General features: G+C 44.2%; 1 protein-coding gene across 1 annotated transcript in view; it reads left to right on the top strand.

Moving 5' to 3' along the window:
• LOC126236433 (lysosomal acid glucosylceramidase-like) overlaps positions 1-13,431 on the top strand; it is a 144,354-nt gene extending 130,923 nt beyond the window's left edge. The window contains exons 9-10 of the mRNA XM_049945736.1: positions 105-394; positions 13,251-13,431. Coding sequence (XP_049801693.1) covers positions 105-394; positions 13,251-13,368 — 408 coding nt within the window. The 3' untranslated portion in view covers positions 13,369-13,431. The remainder of the gene's footprint in view (positions 1-104; positions 395-13,250) is intronic.
• The last annotated feature ends 2,302 nt before the right edge of the window (positions 13,432-15,733 follow it).

The following is a 15,733-nucleotide window of genomic DNA, read 5'->3' as shown; positions in this document are numbered from 1 at the left end:
CTTCACCTCCGCTTTCCTGGGAGCTGTATTGCCCTACTGCGAGGAGAAAGAGGTCCAGTCGTGTTTGGTCTCCCCTGGTGAGTTGCGTTCTGTGTGCTGCGCAGGTGATAAACCACTGGACGTCCGTCTGGGAGGACTGGAACATGGTGGTGAACACTGAAGGCGGCCCCAATTGGATCGGCAACTATGCGGACGCGTCCATCGTGGCAAACGCGACGGCGGACGAGTTCTACAAGCAGCCCATGTACTACGCCATCGCGCACTTCTCGCGCTTCGTGCCGCGCGGATCCCGGCGCGTCAAACTCCAGATGGACGCCGACACCAACTCCACCGACGTCGAGAGCGTCGCCTTCCTCACGCCTCAGGATGACGTCGTCGTAGTCCTGCAAAACAAGTACGTCGCAACTCTCTCTGCAACCTGAGGTCCAATCTGGAAGTCTACAGAGTTTCATACTGGACTGGTTGTGCTCCTTTACTCTCTCACATTTGCCACGTGTTGCCCATTATTTTGAGCCTTTGTTACTTGAATATCAAAATATTTGTTGCTGGATCTTTGGACAAGCTGACATGGCATTCGTTCATTCCCTGTGCTCTGAGGAGACCTATCTTCCAAATCTACATGATCGTCTCATGGCGCTTCGTGGACTGTGGCATTACAAAGTAGTTACTATTTCAGCATGTTGCGGCACTCTGGGAAGTCCTACCGCCTATACTCCCATGACGACCCTCTGCTTCAGACTCGCAATGGACGTCTTCTGCCTTAACCGAATAGGATGTCTAACCACTGGTCGTACAGTAACCTATATAGTTCATCGAACCCTATGAATTAGTTTCAAAGGCCTACGAGCAATAACTGATTTACAGCTTGCCTGATGTTCCCTCATCAAATATACACTGATAAGCCGAAACATTATGACCACTGCCCACCGCAAAGTTGTGTGCTGCTTGGTGGCTCTGAGGGCACGTGATGTGGTAAGAGAAGTATATGAGGTGTGACAATAAAGTAATGAGACTGATGTGAAAAAAAATGTTGCTTACTGTTTTATTCAAGTTTAGTGTCATCTCCTTCAAAGTAGTCCCCTTCTGATGGCACACACTTTTTCCAGCGCTTCCGCCATTTCTGGAACTCATCTTCCGTAATATGTTCCAAGACCCTCGTCACAGCTTTTTGGACATCTTGTATTGTTTGAAAATGCTGTCCGTTGACCACCGTTTTGACTCTTGGAAATAGAAAAAAGTCGCACGGAGCGATATCTGGTGAATAGGGTGCTGTGGTAGTACTGAAATTTCTTTTGAGGTTAAAAATTGCTGCCCTGCAGAGCAGTATGGGATGGCGCATTATCGTGATGCAGAATCCAATTATCAGCAATGTTGGCACGGACACGAAGAACTCTTTTACGAAGTCTTTCTAAAATTTCTTTGTAGTTGTATTGGTTAACTGTTTGTCCAGGAGGCACCCACTCTTTTTGAACAATTCCCTTGCAATCTAAGAAGCACACAAGCATGCATTTCACTTTTGACTTTGACATGTGAGCTTTTTTTGGTCTGGGTGATCCCTTTGAGCACCATTTCGAACTTTGGTGTTTCGTCTCTGGATCGTACTGAAAAATCCAACTTTCATCACGGCTCAACAATTCTGGATTGAATTCCGTTTGCTCTAACAGATCGGCTGACACATTTTTCCATGTTTCTCGCTGTTATGGTGTGAGATTTTTGGGGACTATTTTTGTACAAATCTTTCTCATACCAAGATCTTCAGTTATTATTAGATCGATTGATGTTCAGTTCTTCTGCAATCATTTTCACGCATAATCTTCGATCAGATCGTACAAGTTCACTCACCCTGGCCAAGCTGACATCCATCTGTGAGGTTGGTGGTCGTCCACTGGGGTATTCATCTTCAACATTCGTTCTGCGTTCACTAAACGTTTTATGCCAATGAAAAACTTGAGCTCTTGGCATAACCTCCTCTCCAAAAGCCTTCTGAAGCTTACCGTAAGTTGTAGCGTTTTCACCCAATTTAATGCAAAAAGAAATGGCATACCGTTGCGCAATATTATGCGGTTCCATTTCCGTGACGAGAGACACAAACATGTGTTAACTTATTACAGCTCAACTCACCACTGAGCAGTTGCATCGATGTGCCGCTTGGACTAGAAGCAGCTTATAAACCAAGGTCAATGATATTGTGCCTACGCAAGCATGAAGGGTTGCCGCATCTTGCAAAGAAAATCAGTCTTATTAATTTATCGTCACACCTAGTATGAGCGAAACAGAGATGAACGAGAAATCATTTTAGCGATGGTACTTGGCGCAAATGTGCAAATCCGCCGACTTAATCGATGCTGACAGAAGCCAGATTGGTGTAGCCCAGTGCCTGGGAGTGAGTATCTCGGAAGCTGCGAAGCCGGACAGTCGTGGTAATGTCGTGAGCATCTATGGAAACTGGTCGAAGAATGCTGAAACCACGAGTAGGCGACGATAAGTTGGAGGCTTGCCCACTCCTTACAGCAGGATAGGTGGCGATCTGTGGCAGATCTGGCGACAGAGTACAGTGCTGGCGCAGGCACGTGTGTTTTGGAGCACATCGTACAGCGCACGTGTTGAAAATGGTGTTCTGCAGCAGAGGACTTCTGCATGTTCCTGTGTTGACCCAACAACACCGTCAATTATTATAACAGTGGGCACGAGATCATTGAGACAGGACCATGGATCAACGGAATCGATTCGCCTGGCGGGATGAAACCCGTTTATTGTGAAACCAGGTCGACGGTCGTGCCCAGATACTCCGTCTTCCATGCTGAACGGCTGCTCGAAACATGCAGCGCACCGCAGAGGCAGGCCAGTGAGAGCAATCTTATGTTATGAGATACATTCACCTGGGCTTCCAAGGGACCTGCGGTAGTAATCGAAGACACCATGACAGGTAGGGACTACGTGAACATTATCAGGGACCATCTTAACCCCTTATGCTTGATTTGTTCGTCACCAGCGGTGGCATCTTCCAGCAGGATAACTGTCCCTGCCACAAGGCCATAATCGTGGTGAAATGGTTTTAGGTGCATGATAGTGAACTCATGTTGATGTCTTGACCATCAAATTCGGCTTTTCTGAACTCGATGAAACCTATTTGGGACCTATCGGGTGCCAGCTCCGCCCCCAAAACCAACCGCCCGTAAATTACGGGAAGATTGTGTTACGTGCATAAGCATCTGGTGGCACAAATCTCTGGAAACACATCAAGTACTTGTCGAATCTATGGCACCCAGAATCACTGCTGAACTGCGTCCTAGAGGTGAATCACACGCCTTTAAGTAGGTGGTCACAATGTTTTGGGTTATCGGTGTACATCATATCACTATCACGATATCTAACCTCTCTCTCTCTGTCGCTCTCTCTTACTGAGTGATATTTCTAGTTATATTCCATCAGAAGTCATTCAATTCTCTCCGTTGGATCTGTGTGACGGGAAAGACATCTATGTTGTTGGCCCATAATTCAAATGGTTCAAGTGGCTCTGAGCACTATGGGACTTAACTTCTGAGGTCATCAGTCCCCTAGAACTTAGAAATACTTAAACTTAACTAACCTAAGGACATCACACACATCCATGCCCGAGGCAGGATTCGAACCTGCGACCGTAGCGGTCGCGCGGTTCCAGACTGTAGCGCCTAGAACCGCTCTGCCACTCCGGCCGGCTGGCCCATAGTGATCTGAGACATCCGATCGAATTATACGGGAATGCTGCAAGCCCCTTCAGTGAGCCTCTTTTCATTCCTCTGGAATCTTTAAATCTGAAAACGGAGGAAGTTAATTAGCTTGATGACATACATATTATCACAGTGATAGGATGTGGTGTGTTCATTTCCTCTTCTTAATTTTGTCCGCAGCTCGTGGTCTCGCGGTAGCGTTCTCGCTTCCCGAGCACGGGGTCCCGGGTTCGATTCCCGGCGGGGTCAGGGATTTTCTCTGCCTCGTGATGACTGGGTGTTGTGTGATGTCCTTAGGTTAGTTAGGTTTAAGTAGTTCTAAGTTCTAGGGGACTGATGACCATAGATGTTAAGTCCCATAGTGCTCAGAGCCATTTGAACCATTTTTTTTCTTAATTTTCTTATAACCCAACTTGGTGCTGGGTACTTCCAGTCGTTTTCTGGGCTTACTTTAGGAGCAAATAGTGCTATGAACATGAGGCCTGGTGAAACTACCCACTAGGGCCGTGCCTCTGGCCTTCTGAAGAAGCAAGAACAACGACAGCTGGAGAAGCTACCTCTTGCCCAGGGTATGAAAGTCGCTTGGATGGATAGTGTGCTGGCGGACAAGCCGTTACCCATTTATGACAATCAGTGAGTGCCCAATATAAAAAAGGCTTCATGACAGAAAACGTAACTCTCCCATAAGGCGATAGGCACTGGGAACTTGGGGGGTGAGACACCTGGGGAGAGAAACATCTCTTGGCGTTCATAAAAAACACAAAAATAGCTCTGAGCTGACGCTGTAGCAGAGTCGACTAGTAGCCTCGTAGCAAGCTTTTTGCGTTTTCACGGGACCTGTAATGTGAGGCTAGTTGATGGCACAATGAGCACTGATCGGCGTGTTACTTGTGACGTCATTTGGGTTTAACTCACGGCAGCAAGCTCTTTAGAAAGGAAGGAAATATATGAATTCGTTGGTCTGTTGGCGTTTCGGCAATTTTGGGCAAGAAACCCTTCCTATGAAACAATTACGCTATTTTGGGGCGTTGCCAACTTTTTAGAAAATTGATGGACACATAGTGTTGCCAGGGAGGCCGCAGTAAGCTTCGTTTTTAGAGACAGAAAATGGGGTCGATGGGAAGACGTGGATGAGGACAGTCATGTCCAGGATGAGGAAGACATACGCCAGTTGAGAGATGTGGAGACTAGATTGCGGCTGCACGCTCTGAAGTCGTGCAGTCTCTGTGTCTCAGCCCTGTTCAGAGTTCAGAAAAGACTATGGGAACCCTCGCTTACAGCTACAGCATATGAGGGAAACCAGAACGGTTCTGTTCGATTGCAAGATAGGTGACACTGGCTCATTTGTCAGCACTTCCCTAGTTCTGTAGGATCTTGGGGTATTAGTTCTAGTCAAACTGTCACTCTGGTCATCGTAGTCAGGGTACTGTGCCTGTCTCACAGAAGCAGAGCCAAGATTGGTGTAACTCCACCTCTTTCAGTAACTTAGCCAACTCATTGCATTAGTTAGCAATACGTATAGCAGGTTTGTAACGTTTTTGTCTTTATAATTATGTTTCATTGCTTTGATATTCATATATTTTTGACAACAAGTCACAGTGTTATTTTTACTGAGTTCATTATCACAACAAATTCCTTTAAATGATGATATTATGTAAATTCCCCACCTTCAGATTCTTCGCTAGGGCCAATCATTTACAGTATTAGTAAATCCGTTGTGCACAGTAAACTTAGCATTGGGTCTCAAAGGTGTGCCTCATTCTCGACGATCTCAAATTCAGAGAGGTATTACATTTCTCTCTCACATGCAGGGTTTTACAATAAGACTTACGATGTACTCTTAACTCTCACCAAACTCCTCGGCGAGTTCTACAGAACATGTCACTACTGTGCGTTCTCAGATATAACATTGGCTCAGTAGACAACTGAAGGGGGTTTATTGTGAGAAGAGTGGCGCTTTTTAAAAACTATTTTCTTTCGAAATAGCAATCCGTATAGATAATTTTCTGAGTAAATGTTACTGGAACACGGATATTATGACCCTACGTACAGTGGGGTGACGTCGCCTCTATAAGAAGAATCATCCGCACCCTCATTGCAAACATTTTTGCTGTTGGTCACTACCGTAAAGACCTGAACAAAGACCATTAGTGACACTTAGTTATTTACATTATACTTTGGTGAAGAACAAGATCGAGGGTTTATGTATATCAGCATGGCGTGTGATTGTTATGCAGCTAGTCTCTGTAATTCTTAGCTCCATGGCTGTACTTCACAAGTAATTACTAAGAAAGTAGGCTTGTACGCTGCAAGCAGTACATACTTAATACGCTCTCGCATAGGGTTATCTTTGAAATGACGCAGATATCCTTGTGAACATAGTGTAGTAGCTGAAAGCTTTGTTTTTTCAGCGTAAGTGTTACAGATATTTCTTATATACTGATGAGCCAAATATTATGACTATCTGGTTAATAGCTTGTTCGTTCGTTTTGGGACGAAATACATCACTGATTGGGGGCATCATGGATTCGACAGTTTGCTAGTAGTTTGTGGAGGTATGAGACATTGGATGTCCTTGGACAGGTCATGTAATATGCGCAAAGAAAGGGCCACTGATTTGCATATGTAGTGATGGCACCCTATAGCGACCCAGATGGCTCACATAGGATTTAAATCAGGCGAAGTTGGTCGCCGAGACATTTAACGTTAGTTCACTATAATGCCCCTCAAACAACTGTAGCGCGGTTCTGCCTCCGAGACACGGACAATTATACTGCTGAAAGATGACATCGCCATCGGGGAAGGCATAAAGCACGAAGGAATTCAGGTGGTTATCATTTGTCAGCACGTCTTCGATTACTACCACAGGTCATGTGCAAGCGCAGGAGAATGTCTCCCATAGCATAATACTCCTCCCACCAGCCTGTGGGAGATGACGGTCGACCTAGTACAGCAAAAATGTGATTCACACGAAGAGCCGACACTTTTATCGATCGACGGTCGAAAGCCAATGGTCCCTTCCCCACTGCCATTGTAACTGACGATGTCGTCGGATCAACATGTGAAGACGTAGGGGTGGTCTGCTGCAGAGCTCCATGTCCAACTATGTGCGATAAGCGGTGTGCTCCGAAACACTTGTGCATGCACCAGCACTTGTGCTCTTTCGGCAGAGATGCCACAGATCACAATCTATCCTGATTTACAGAGCAGACAGGCCTTCAAACCGCACGTTCTGAGAAGATTCGTGGACGTCCAATCATTTAGCGCCTAGTACGAGGGTGGTTTGGAAAGTTCTAGCAACGGAATAGAAAAAAAAAGTACTTACATCACTGAAACTTATTATTTTTCAGTGTAGTCTCCTTGTAGATGGATGCACTCGGTCCAACGATGTTTCAATGCCTTGATCCCATTCCCATCTCGAAAATGAATTTCCTCCTTGTCTGCAAAATATTTGTCAACTCCAGCTATCAGTTTTTAGTTTGAAGTGAATCTTCGTCCACCAAGAAAAATTTCCAGTTTTGCGAAGAGATGGAAGACTGACGGAGCCATATCAAGTGAATAAGGCGGATGTGGGAACAATTCATTCCTTAGTTCGTGTAATTTTGGCATGGCGACGGCACATATGTGCTGGTACGCGTCAAGAGTCACAGCACCCATCTTGCAGATAATTTTTTCGTTTCTAATTCTTGTGATATACCCTTTCAGATGACATCTGGCAAGAGTGAGCAATTTCACGTACTTTCAATCGACGGTCCTCCATAACCATTTTGTGCACTTTTGCAATGATTTCTAGAGTAGTGGCATATCTTGGCCGACCACTGCGAGGATCATCATCTGAGCCACTGGTTCCCAACAGGTGGTCCGCGGCCACCCAGGGGTCCGCGAGCTATGCCAGAGGGGTCCGCAAGGTGCTATTAGAATAAAAAATTTATTAAATATATTTCGTATGATAACAGATTTTTTGTTTTGGCCGCTTCCTGCATGAGCAGAGCGTTAGCGAACGCTAACTTCTGCGTGTAGCGTCTTATTAGCCTGAGATCGGCAGTGAGCATGAACAACTTATTATTCATACGAAAGTAAGATGGCTTTCTCGAGGTAGGATCTCGTCAATATTTTTTGAACTTAGAGACGAGGTTTGTGTCTTCCTTCTTGACACTAAATTCTCTGGGCTTTGCTCAGTTGCGTACTTAACTGATGTGTTTGAACACTTGAGTGAGTTAAACTTGAGTTTACAAGGAAAAAATGTAGACATGTTCAAAGTTGAGGATAGGATTAGTGCTATGGTCGAAAAGTGTCAGATCTGGGCGTCAAGGATAAAAAACGAGTCACTAACTAACTTTTCTACTTTAAAACAATTCTTGGAGTCACGAGAGGAGAGTATGCCTGCCCAGATCAAGATTAATGTAGCCGAGCATCTACGCAGCCTAGCCACCACTTTTAGAGAATATTTCCCTGAACCTGACCCTGACGACAGAAGGATGCGAAATCCCTTCAGCTGTGAAGAAATAGACAAAATCCAAGGCATCACTGAAGAAGAGCAAGATCAACTTGTGGATCTGTCCAGCTGTGGTACGATGATAAACATTTTCATCGGAGATAAAATTACAGACTTCTGGGCATCAGCACGCAAGGACTACAAGAAACTTGGAGATAAGGCAATGAAAAAGATCCTTCCATTTGCAACCACATATCGGTGTGAGAAAGCATTTTCTTTCATGTGTTTCATGAAAAACAAATATGGGAATCGGATTTCAGAGTGAAAGTTTCAAGTTTGCAACCTAATATTTCAGAAATAATGGACTCAAAGGTCAGATTGAACTCATGTCATTAAGAACCGAAAATTAAAACTAACTGTATACTGATGGAGTACTCTGCTGTAACTGTATTTTTTCAGATAAGTAATTCCTTGTATGAAATTAGTGTTTTCTTATTTTTCACCCATGTCTACTCAATGCAATCTCAAGTGTAGTACACTTGAAAGACCAATACACTCAGTTTTAATTTCTTCCTGTCATTTTCAGTTCATACTCTATTTTTATTTTTTTTAAGGAGTTGGTTATACTAAACACCAAGATTTGGAGACAAAGATTTTGAGCAATAATCAAAAATTTAACAATAACAATGATGGCTAAATTGAAAAAGTTTTAAGCTCAATATTTTTTCAATAATGAATATGTCACTGTTTTTTCTAAGTACCAAAAAAGACTCTTAATTTGGCTTTCTTAGGTACCTAATATTGTGATATGACAAGGTACCAATCATGCTCGACGAGGGGGTCCTCGAGAAAATTTTATTGGGAACCCCTGATCTAAGCTCTCCCTACCAAAATTAAATTCATTTGTCCACTTTGCAACGGGTGAATATGAAGGAGCAGAGTACCTCAGTGCATTCTGGAAATCGGCAGGAATGTCCTATCCTTTCATACCTTTCTTTACGAACTACTTAATCATACGTCGAATCTCGACTTTTTCCATCTTCGCAAATCACTGCGCGGGAACAACAACAGAGCCACGTCACCGCCACAGCTCTCTTCCAAGAGCACTGACGTGGCACGTGTTTACTGGCAACAGTCCAATGAATATCACGTGAAAAACTCGTTGCGCTAGCGCTGACGTCTCGTGGTGATTCCGAGATCTTTTCAAACCATTCTTGTAGTAGTTTCAGCGTCCTTCTACCTCTTCCCGTAGATACTCTCGACAGCAGCACGTGATCCCCCGACGGCGTGTGCTCCGCTTACATACTTTTGTTTCTGCGTCACGTTCCGCAACGCCACCAGGCGGCATCCAACGTCGCGAAGGACAGTGGTCAAACGTTTTGGATTATCACTGTATCTAGGGCTTGTAGAAGAGACTTGGGTAGGCAAAGTTCTGCAAAGAAACACGAGTCCAGAAATGTACCGTTTGGAAGTAAAATAAATTTGAATATCATAACACTTTCAAATATCTCGTCTCACTGAACGCACAAAAACTGCGAAAATGTTGCCGTAGTCAGTCTAGTAATTATGACGTCACGTACCATTTTTGTCTGACTGGAGCAACGGCTGCGAGAGACTGGTACGTTCGCAAGTTGGAGGGGCGACTGCAGCGCTCCATGGACGCGTCGCACTCTCGACTTAGAAGAGATTGCGACGACGAGTAATCGAAACACTGCCAACGCCACGGGCACCTGTAGAGCACACAGGTCAGAGGTCACTGTCCGTTCTGTGCGTGTGTTGTGAAGCGGGAGATTTGAAAGTCATCTGGTCTTCAAAATTTTTATCCAGAGGGCATATTTCGGGACATGAGTTCCTTATTCAAACATTATCTATTAGTCCCGTCTACAATTCGCAGACAGGTTTTCTTTATGAAATGTGCTCTATACCAGCGAAAAAATGCTCCTGTCAGAGCACAAAAAATGCGAATATTTTCCTGTTTATTTAAAAGAATCCGACTGGAGAGTGGGGTAGCAGCTGCCTCATTCTGCTATTCTCAGTACCTTTAAAAATTTTTTCCAAACATGTTGTCATGCAAATATGTTCACGCTTTTTTAACATGAAACTCACCTCAGATCCGACAAGGTAGCATAGCTGTAACTCACTCCCACCCACTAGACCATCGCTGTAAGTCGCTCATATCCGTCCACACCCAGTTACACTCCTCTCACTCATTCATCAGTCCACCTCACTGTCAGTATATCTTTGGGTCTCTCTGTCATTGTCTCCTGCGTCACAGCCAAAGTTCAGCTTCACTCTGCCCTACTACTACATTCTCTCACTGTCACTACGTCTCTATTGATCTCTCTTACTGTTAATATCTCATCCCTTCCTTCCCACAACTGATGTCTCTTGTCACAGTCACTGTCTCTCCCTCTTCCTGGTTGTCATTGTCCTAAACTCTGTCTCTCATTATCACTCGCTCTCACCCACTTCCATTTTCTCTTTCCCTTAATCCTCCCCTCACCCCTGGTGCCGTCTCCATCACTCTTTTCCTAGCACTGTTCTGTGCCGTTCCACTGCCACTGTGTCCCTCTCTCTCACATATACTGCCAGTGTCTCCTTGGTTCTTTCTATGACACAGGCACTGTCTGTTATCTTCCAGTATTTATTACTTTCCATCTGTTTACCATTGCCATTGTCTTCTCCTCTCTCAGCATAAAAAGCGGGTCTGCAGCTCACACTGTACATAAATGATTTCTTTCATATTCTTAATTGTAGAACAATAATTTAATCTCGCATTTACCATTACAATTAAACTAAATAACACAGCTGCTGTTTAAAGCGATCTCTTCTCTTAGTCAAGTTGTGTCACAAATTTCTTTGTCCTCCAGTTCGATTAAGTACCTCCTCGTTTGTAATTCGATCTACGCATCAGATCTTCAGGATTCTTCTACAGCACCACATTTTGAAAGCTTCTATCTTCTTCTCGCGTGAACTGATCGCACGCGCTTCACTACTGTCATACAAGGCTACAGCCCGAATAAATACCTTCAGAAAAGACATCCAAACACTTTCGTTGATAGTAGGTGATCAAAATTCCTCTTTTTCAGAAACGTTTTTCTTGGTATTGCCAGTCTGCTCTTTATGACCTCTCCACCTGGTGATGGTCTTAGTCCTGCTCTGCGTATTCTGCCTTCAGTCTGGGACATTTTTCCCGACGATGGATGACTTAGCTGAGACCTTGTTTGTAGAAGCCTGTATTTTGGCTGTTTAGGAAACTTTCTACACTGAAAATCACCTCGTCGCCATTCTGCAAGTACATACCACACAATAATTCCTTTAGTGAACGAAAGAGGATGAAGTCATTGGAATCCATGTCAGGAGAACACGGGGAGTGAGAGATAATTTGGTATCTCAGAGAAGCAGCATGTGTGATCCTGTAGTGTGCAGAATAAGCTAGGGAGCTGTCGTGGATGAATGTCGCCCCTTGTAAAGCTTCCTACGATACTTCGTCCTTACAGCCTCCCATGATCTCATAAGGAGATTTCGATAGCTTGCTCCTCTCATGGTTCGTCCTTTTCCAGTTACATCTGCCAGCACCACACCATGGCACTCCCAAAAAACACTCGCCATCGCGTTGCTCGATGACAGCTGGGTTATCGCCTTTTCCGGCGGTGGTGAATCCACTGCTTGGTTAGCTCCCGCAGAACCCACCGGGTGGCGACGTTTATCACGTCCAAAATATCGTGTAAGGCGATGAAGTCAAATCCACTGCTGATTTTTCGACTATCACATGAATTATGATGCGCCAATCTTCTAGCACCAGGTCTTCCATTTCTCTTGCGATTCCCGCTTCTTCACAGAGAGATGGATTTCCGCATCGTTCACATTTGTCTGATCTCATTGGAAGCGACTGTGCCACTTACCCACTGTTTCATACAATTATGCACTTTCACCATACAAAACAGTGGTTGGGAAAGGAGTGAGACAGAGTTGTAGCCTCTCCCCGTTGTTATTCAATCTGTATATTGAGCAAGCAGCGAAGGAAACAAAAGAAAAATTCGGAGTAGGTATTAAAATCCATGGAGAAGAAATAAAAACTTTGAGGTTCGCCGATGACATTGTAATTCTGTCAGAGACAGCAAAGGACTTGGAAGAGTAGTTGAACGGAATGGACATTGTCTTAAAAGGAGGATATAAGATATAGTCGAATTAAGTCGGGTGATGCTGAGGGAATTAGATTAGGAAATAAGACACTTAAAGTAGTAAAAGAGTTTTGCTATTTGGGGAGCAAAATAAATAATGATAGTCGAAGTAGAGAGGATATAAAATGTAGACTGGCAATGGCAAGGAAAGTGTTTCTGAAGAAGAGAAATTTGTTAACATCGAGTATAGATTTAAGTGTCCGGAAGTCGTTCCTGAAAGTATTTGTATGGAGTGTAGCCATGTATGGAAGTGAAACGTGGACGATAAATAGTTTGGACAAGAAGAGAATAGAAGCATCTGAGGCATCAAGGGATCACAAATTTAGTATTGGAGGGCAGCATGGAGGGTGGTGTAGGTACTGGGAGATGAAGAAGCTTGCACAGGATAAATTAGCATTGGGAAGGTGCATCAAACCAGTCTCAGGACTGAAGACCACATCAACAACAATTAAAACTGTATAACTACTCCTCATAATGTTATAAGTCGTTTTACGTTTGCTGCAGGATATACACAGTAGAGGTACAAACAACACAAAATATTTTTTCTTCCATTGGCAGAAGCACAACCACAAGATAGACTGTAAAGTCTGTAGCTTACATCAAGGAAGCAATTACTTTAACTATATGCATATCTTCTGCTAAAGTACTGCAATAATGTCGTTTATGAAAATTCGCTGCTTCAGACACTGCCACATTCATTGAAATGGGGTTTATACTCAGAAACCAATAATCCTTGTTCACGTACAGCTGATCGAAAATTTGTTAGCTAAGTGATATGGAATGCAGGTGTCTGCAAGGGCACCACAGTTCTCTGTTCATAGAGCAGAGTCCTGCAACCGGATATTGTAGAGATCAGTGCCCATTGTTACCCCTGTTTGCATGGTAGGCTGTGTGCTGACCTGGTTGTCTGTGTGTTGTCAGGCAGGAGACGCGGCGCTCCGTGGTGGTGTCGGACCCCCAGCTGGGAGAGGCGTTGCTGTCGCTGCCCGCCCACTCGATGCACACGCTCGTCTACCGGCCAGCCGGCAACACTGTCTGAATGCCGTTTCTGCACCACTGCACTCTTCAAACACACTTGTATTACAGAACAAATAAATGCACACCTACTGAAAAAATCTGTGTATCTATGTTCTACTGCAACTTCCAACAATCCTCCTACTTCGTACAGCTAACACTTTGTGGTTTACCTTTAAACTTGGTAGAGTCTCTCTTACCTTACTGTTCGTCGTGTTTGGCCACTGTACACAATGAAGACGTCGTCACAGTGAGAACGACAACTTAGGTATTCAACTGGCTCTGAGCACTATGGGACTTAACATCTGAGGTCATCAGACCCCTAGACTTAGAACTACTTAAACCTAACTAACCTAAGGACATCACACACATCCATGCCTGAGGCAGAATTCGAACCTGCGACCGTAGCAGCAGCGCCAACTTAGGTATATAACAAGTTATATTTGTTAATTTTGGTTCACCTAACCATGGAAAAGTTGTAGTACAATTAAGAGATCTGTAAATACAAGTAAAATCTGAGTGTAATAGATTTTATTTGCTGTTAGTGATGGACAAAACTCATGCAAAATGCTCAGACAGCAAATCTCTGTAAATTCTCTATAGAAATTACAAAAGATGCTGATGCTGTGGGGCAAAACCAGATTACACAGATTTTATGGAGAATACACAAGATTTCCTCCTCTGTTACAAAGACGACACAAATTGCGTAGCAGAACAAGTAAACTGCGAGCTGCTCAGAATATGTATCGTGTTACCTCAACTGCGGCACTTACATTTCCCCTGAATCAGCTATGGCGTGCCAATCAGCATCATTAACTGGGCCAGGGGACTAAAAGCCCAGAAATATTGGTCGCCGACCTCAACCTCCAACTTTCCAGAAAACTCCACATGGAGTGGACGCCTCAATGATGTTGCCTATGTGACGAAGGAAAATGTCGCTCATGTCACGAAATACAGGGAAACACAGTAGAAGCTTCCCTCTCTTGGCATAGAAAATGCACGTTAATGAGTAACAGGTTGGTAATGGCTTGGAAATGTGTTCCACCAACTGCTCAATCTCTTGGCGCCAGCTACAACGGTGAGGTTAACTCATTTGGTTGGATACATAAAAATTTTGGAGTCAAAGTAACAGACTTTCTCATGCTGATTTGATGGCACCATGTTATCTCATCGTTTAACATCTATATAGAAAAGGCAAAGTGTCATGCTCAATTATTCTCTCAGTACAGCAGTGACTGCAGGGTGGTCTCTGCCCTCGGCGAAGGCAGACTCCAGCTGTAGCCAACAAAAGAACAGACCCACTTCAGTTAAACTGCTCATCTCCGTAGTGACGCTTCCCCACCTAACGAGACTCATTGACCGCCTTCTGTTGACAAACAGGAACCAGAGATCACACTGGGGGAACACCTTCCCAGTGAGAGAAAGGCAATTCTTTCCTCCCAAGCAAACATGGCCAGTACTGTCAATAAAACAACCACAAAACAGGGCACAAAAATGAAGCATTTCTGCATAGCTGTATTCTACAATCATGTCACAACCTGTTTTGGTAATAGGTGTGGTTACAGTATGGAGAGAAAGTAGGGTCGGGCAAGATTGAAGTAAGAGTCAGAGGTTAAAAATAGAATAGGAATTAAGGGTAAGGAGAAATATGAGGAGAGGCTAAGAGTGAAGGAGATAGTGAAACATAGAGCAGCAGGGAAGTACTGGGCAGGGATGAGTGAGACAGAAGTAGAGGGAAGGAGGTGAGAGACAGAGAGCGAGAGAGAGCAAGAGAGAGAGAGGGAGAGGGAGAGAGAGAGAGAGAGACAGAGACAGAGAGAGAGAGAGAGACAGCGAGAGAATTAGAAACAGAGAAGCCAAGGAAGGGGAGGAGTGGGAGGCTGTGTGACGATCAACTGTATTATCACGAAGCACCATTGCCACGTAAAGCAGAGGTTGTGTGTTGGTCACTTTTCAGCCATGGGCTTGTGGAAATTGCGAAAGTTCTGAAACAAAGGATGTCTTTTATAAATGGTTTTCCATGTCCTCCCCATCTACAGTTCTGGAACAAAGATCTGTTTTTCACTAATCACTCTATTATTACACAGAGTGGTTTTCAAGTCAAGCCCTCCCCCCCCCCCACTGGATTCCTCAGTTCTGGAAAGAAGGCTACCTCTCAGGCATAGGTCAATTGCCCTGTGTACCAATTGATAGAAAATTCAAAATTTGGTGGGAAATTCAAATACCAATTGTGATAGTGGATTTCCCCACCCTCACGCCTAGGATGCCAATGTGGAAGTAGGGCTGTTGTCCTATGTATAAATTGATGGGGAATTTAAATATCTAGGGTGTTGCATCACCATGCTGGAACTGAAGATGGCTGACCTGGAACACTGGTTCAGAGTCTATGA

Source organism: Schistocerca nitens, chromosome 2, assembly GCF_023898315.1.
Source record: "Schistocerca nitens isolate TAMUIC-IGC-003100 chromosome 2, iqSchNite1.1, whole genome shotgun sequence".
Taxonomy (NCBI): Eukaryota; Metazoa; Arthropoda; class Insecta; order Orthoptera; family Acrididae; genus Schistocerca; species Schistocerca nitens.
Note: the sequence above shows the minus strand (reverse complement) of the source record. Positions and strands in the feature narration are given on the sequence as shown.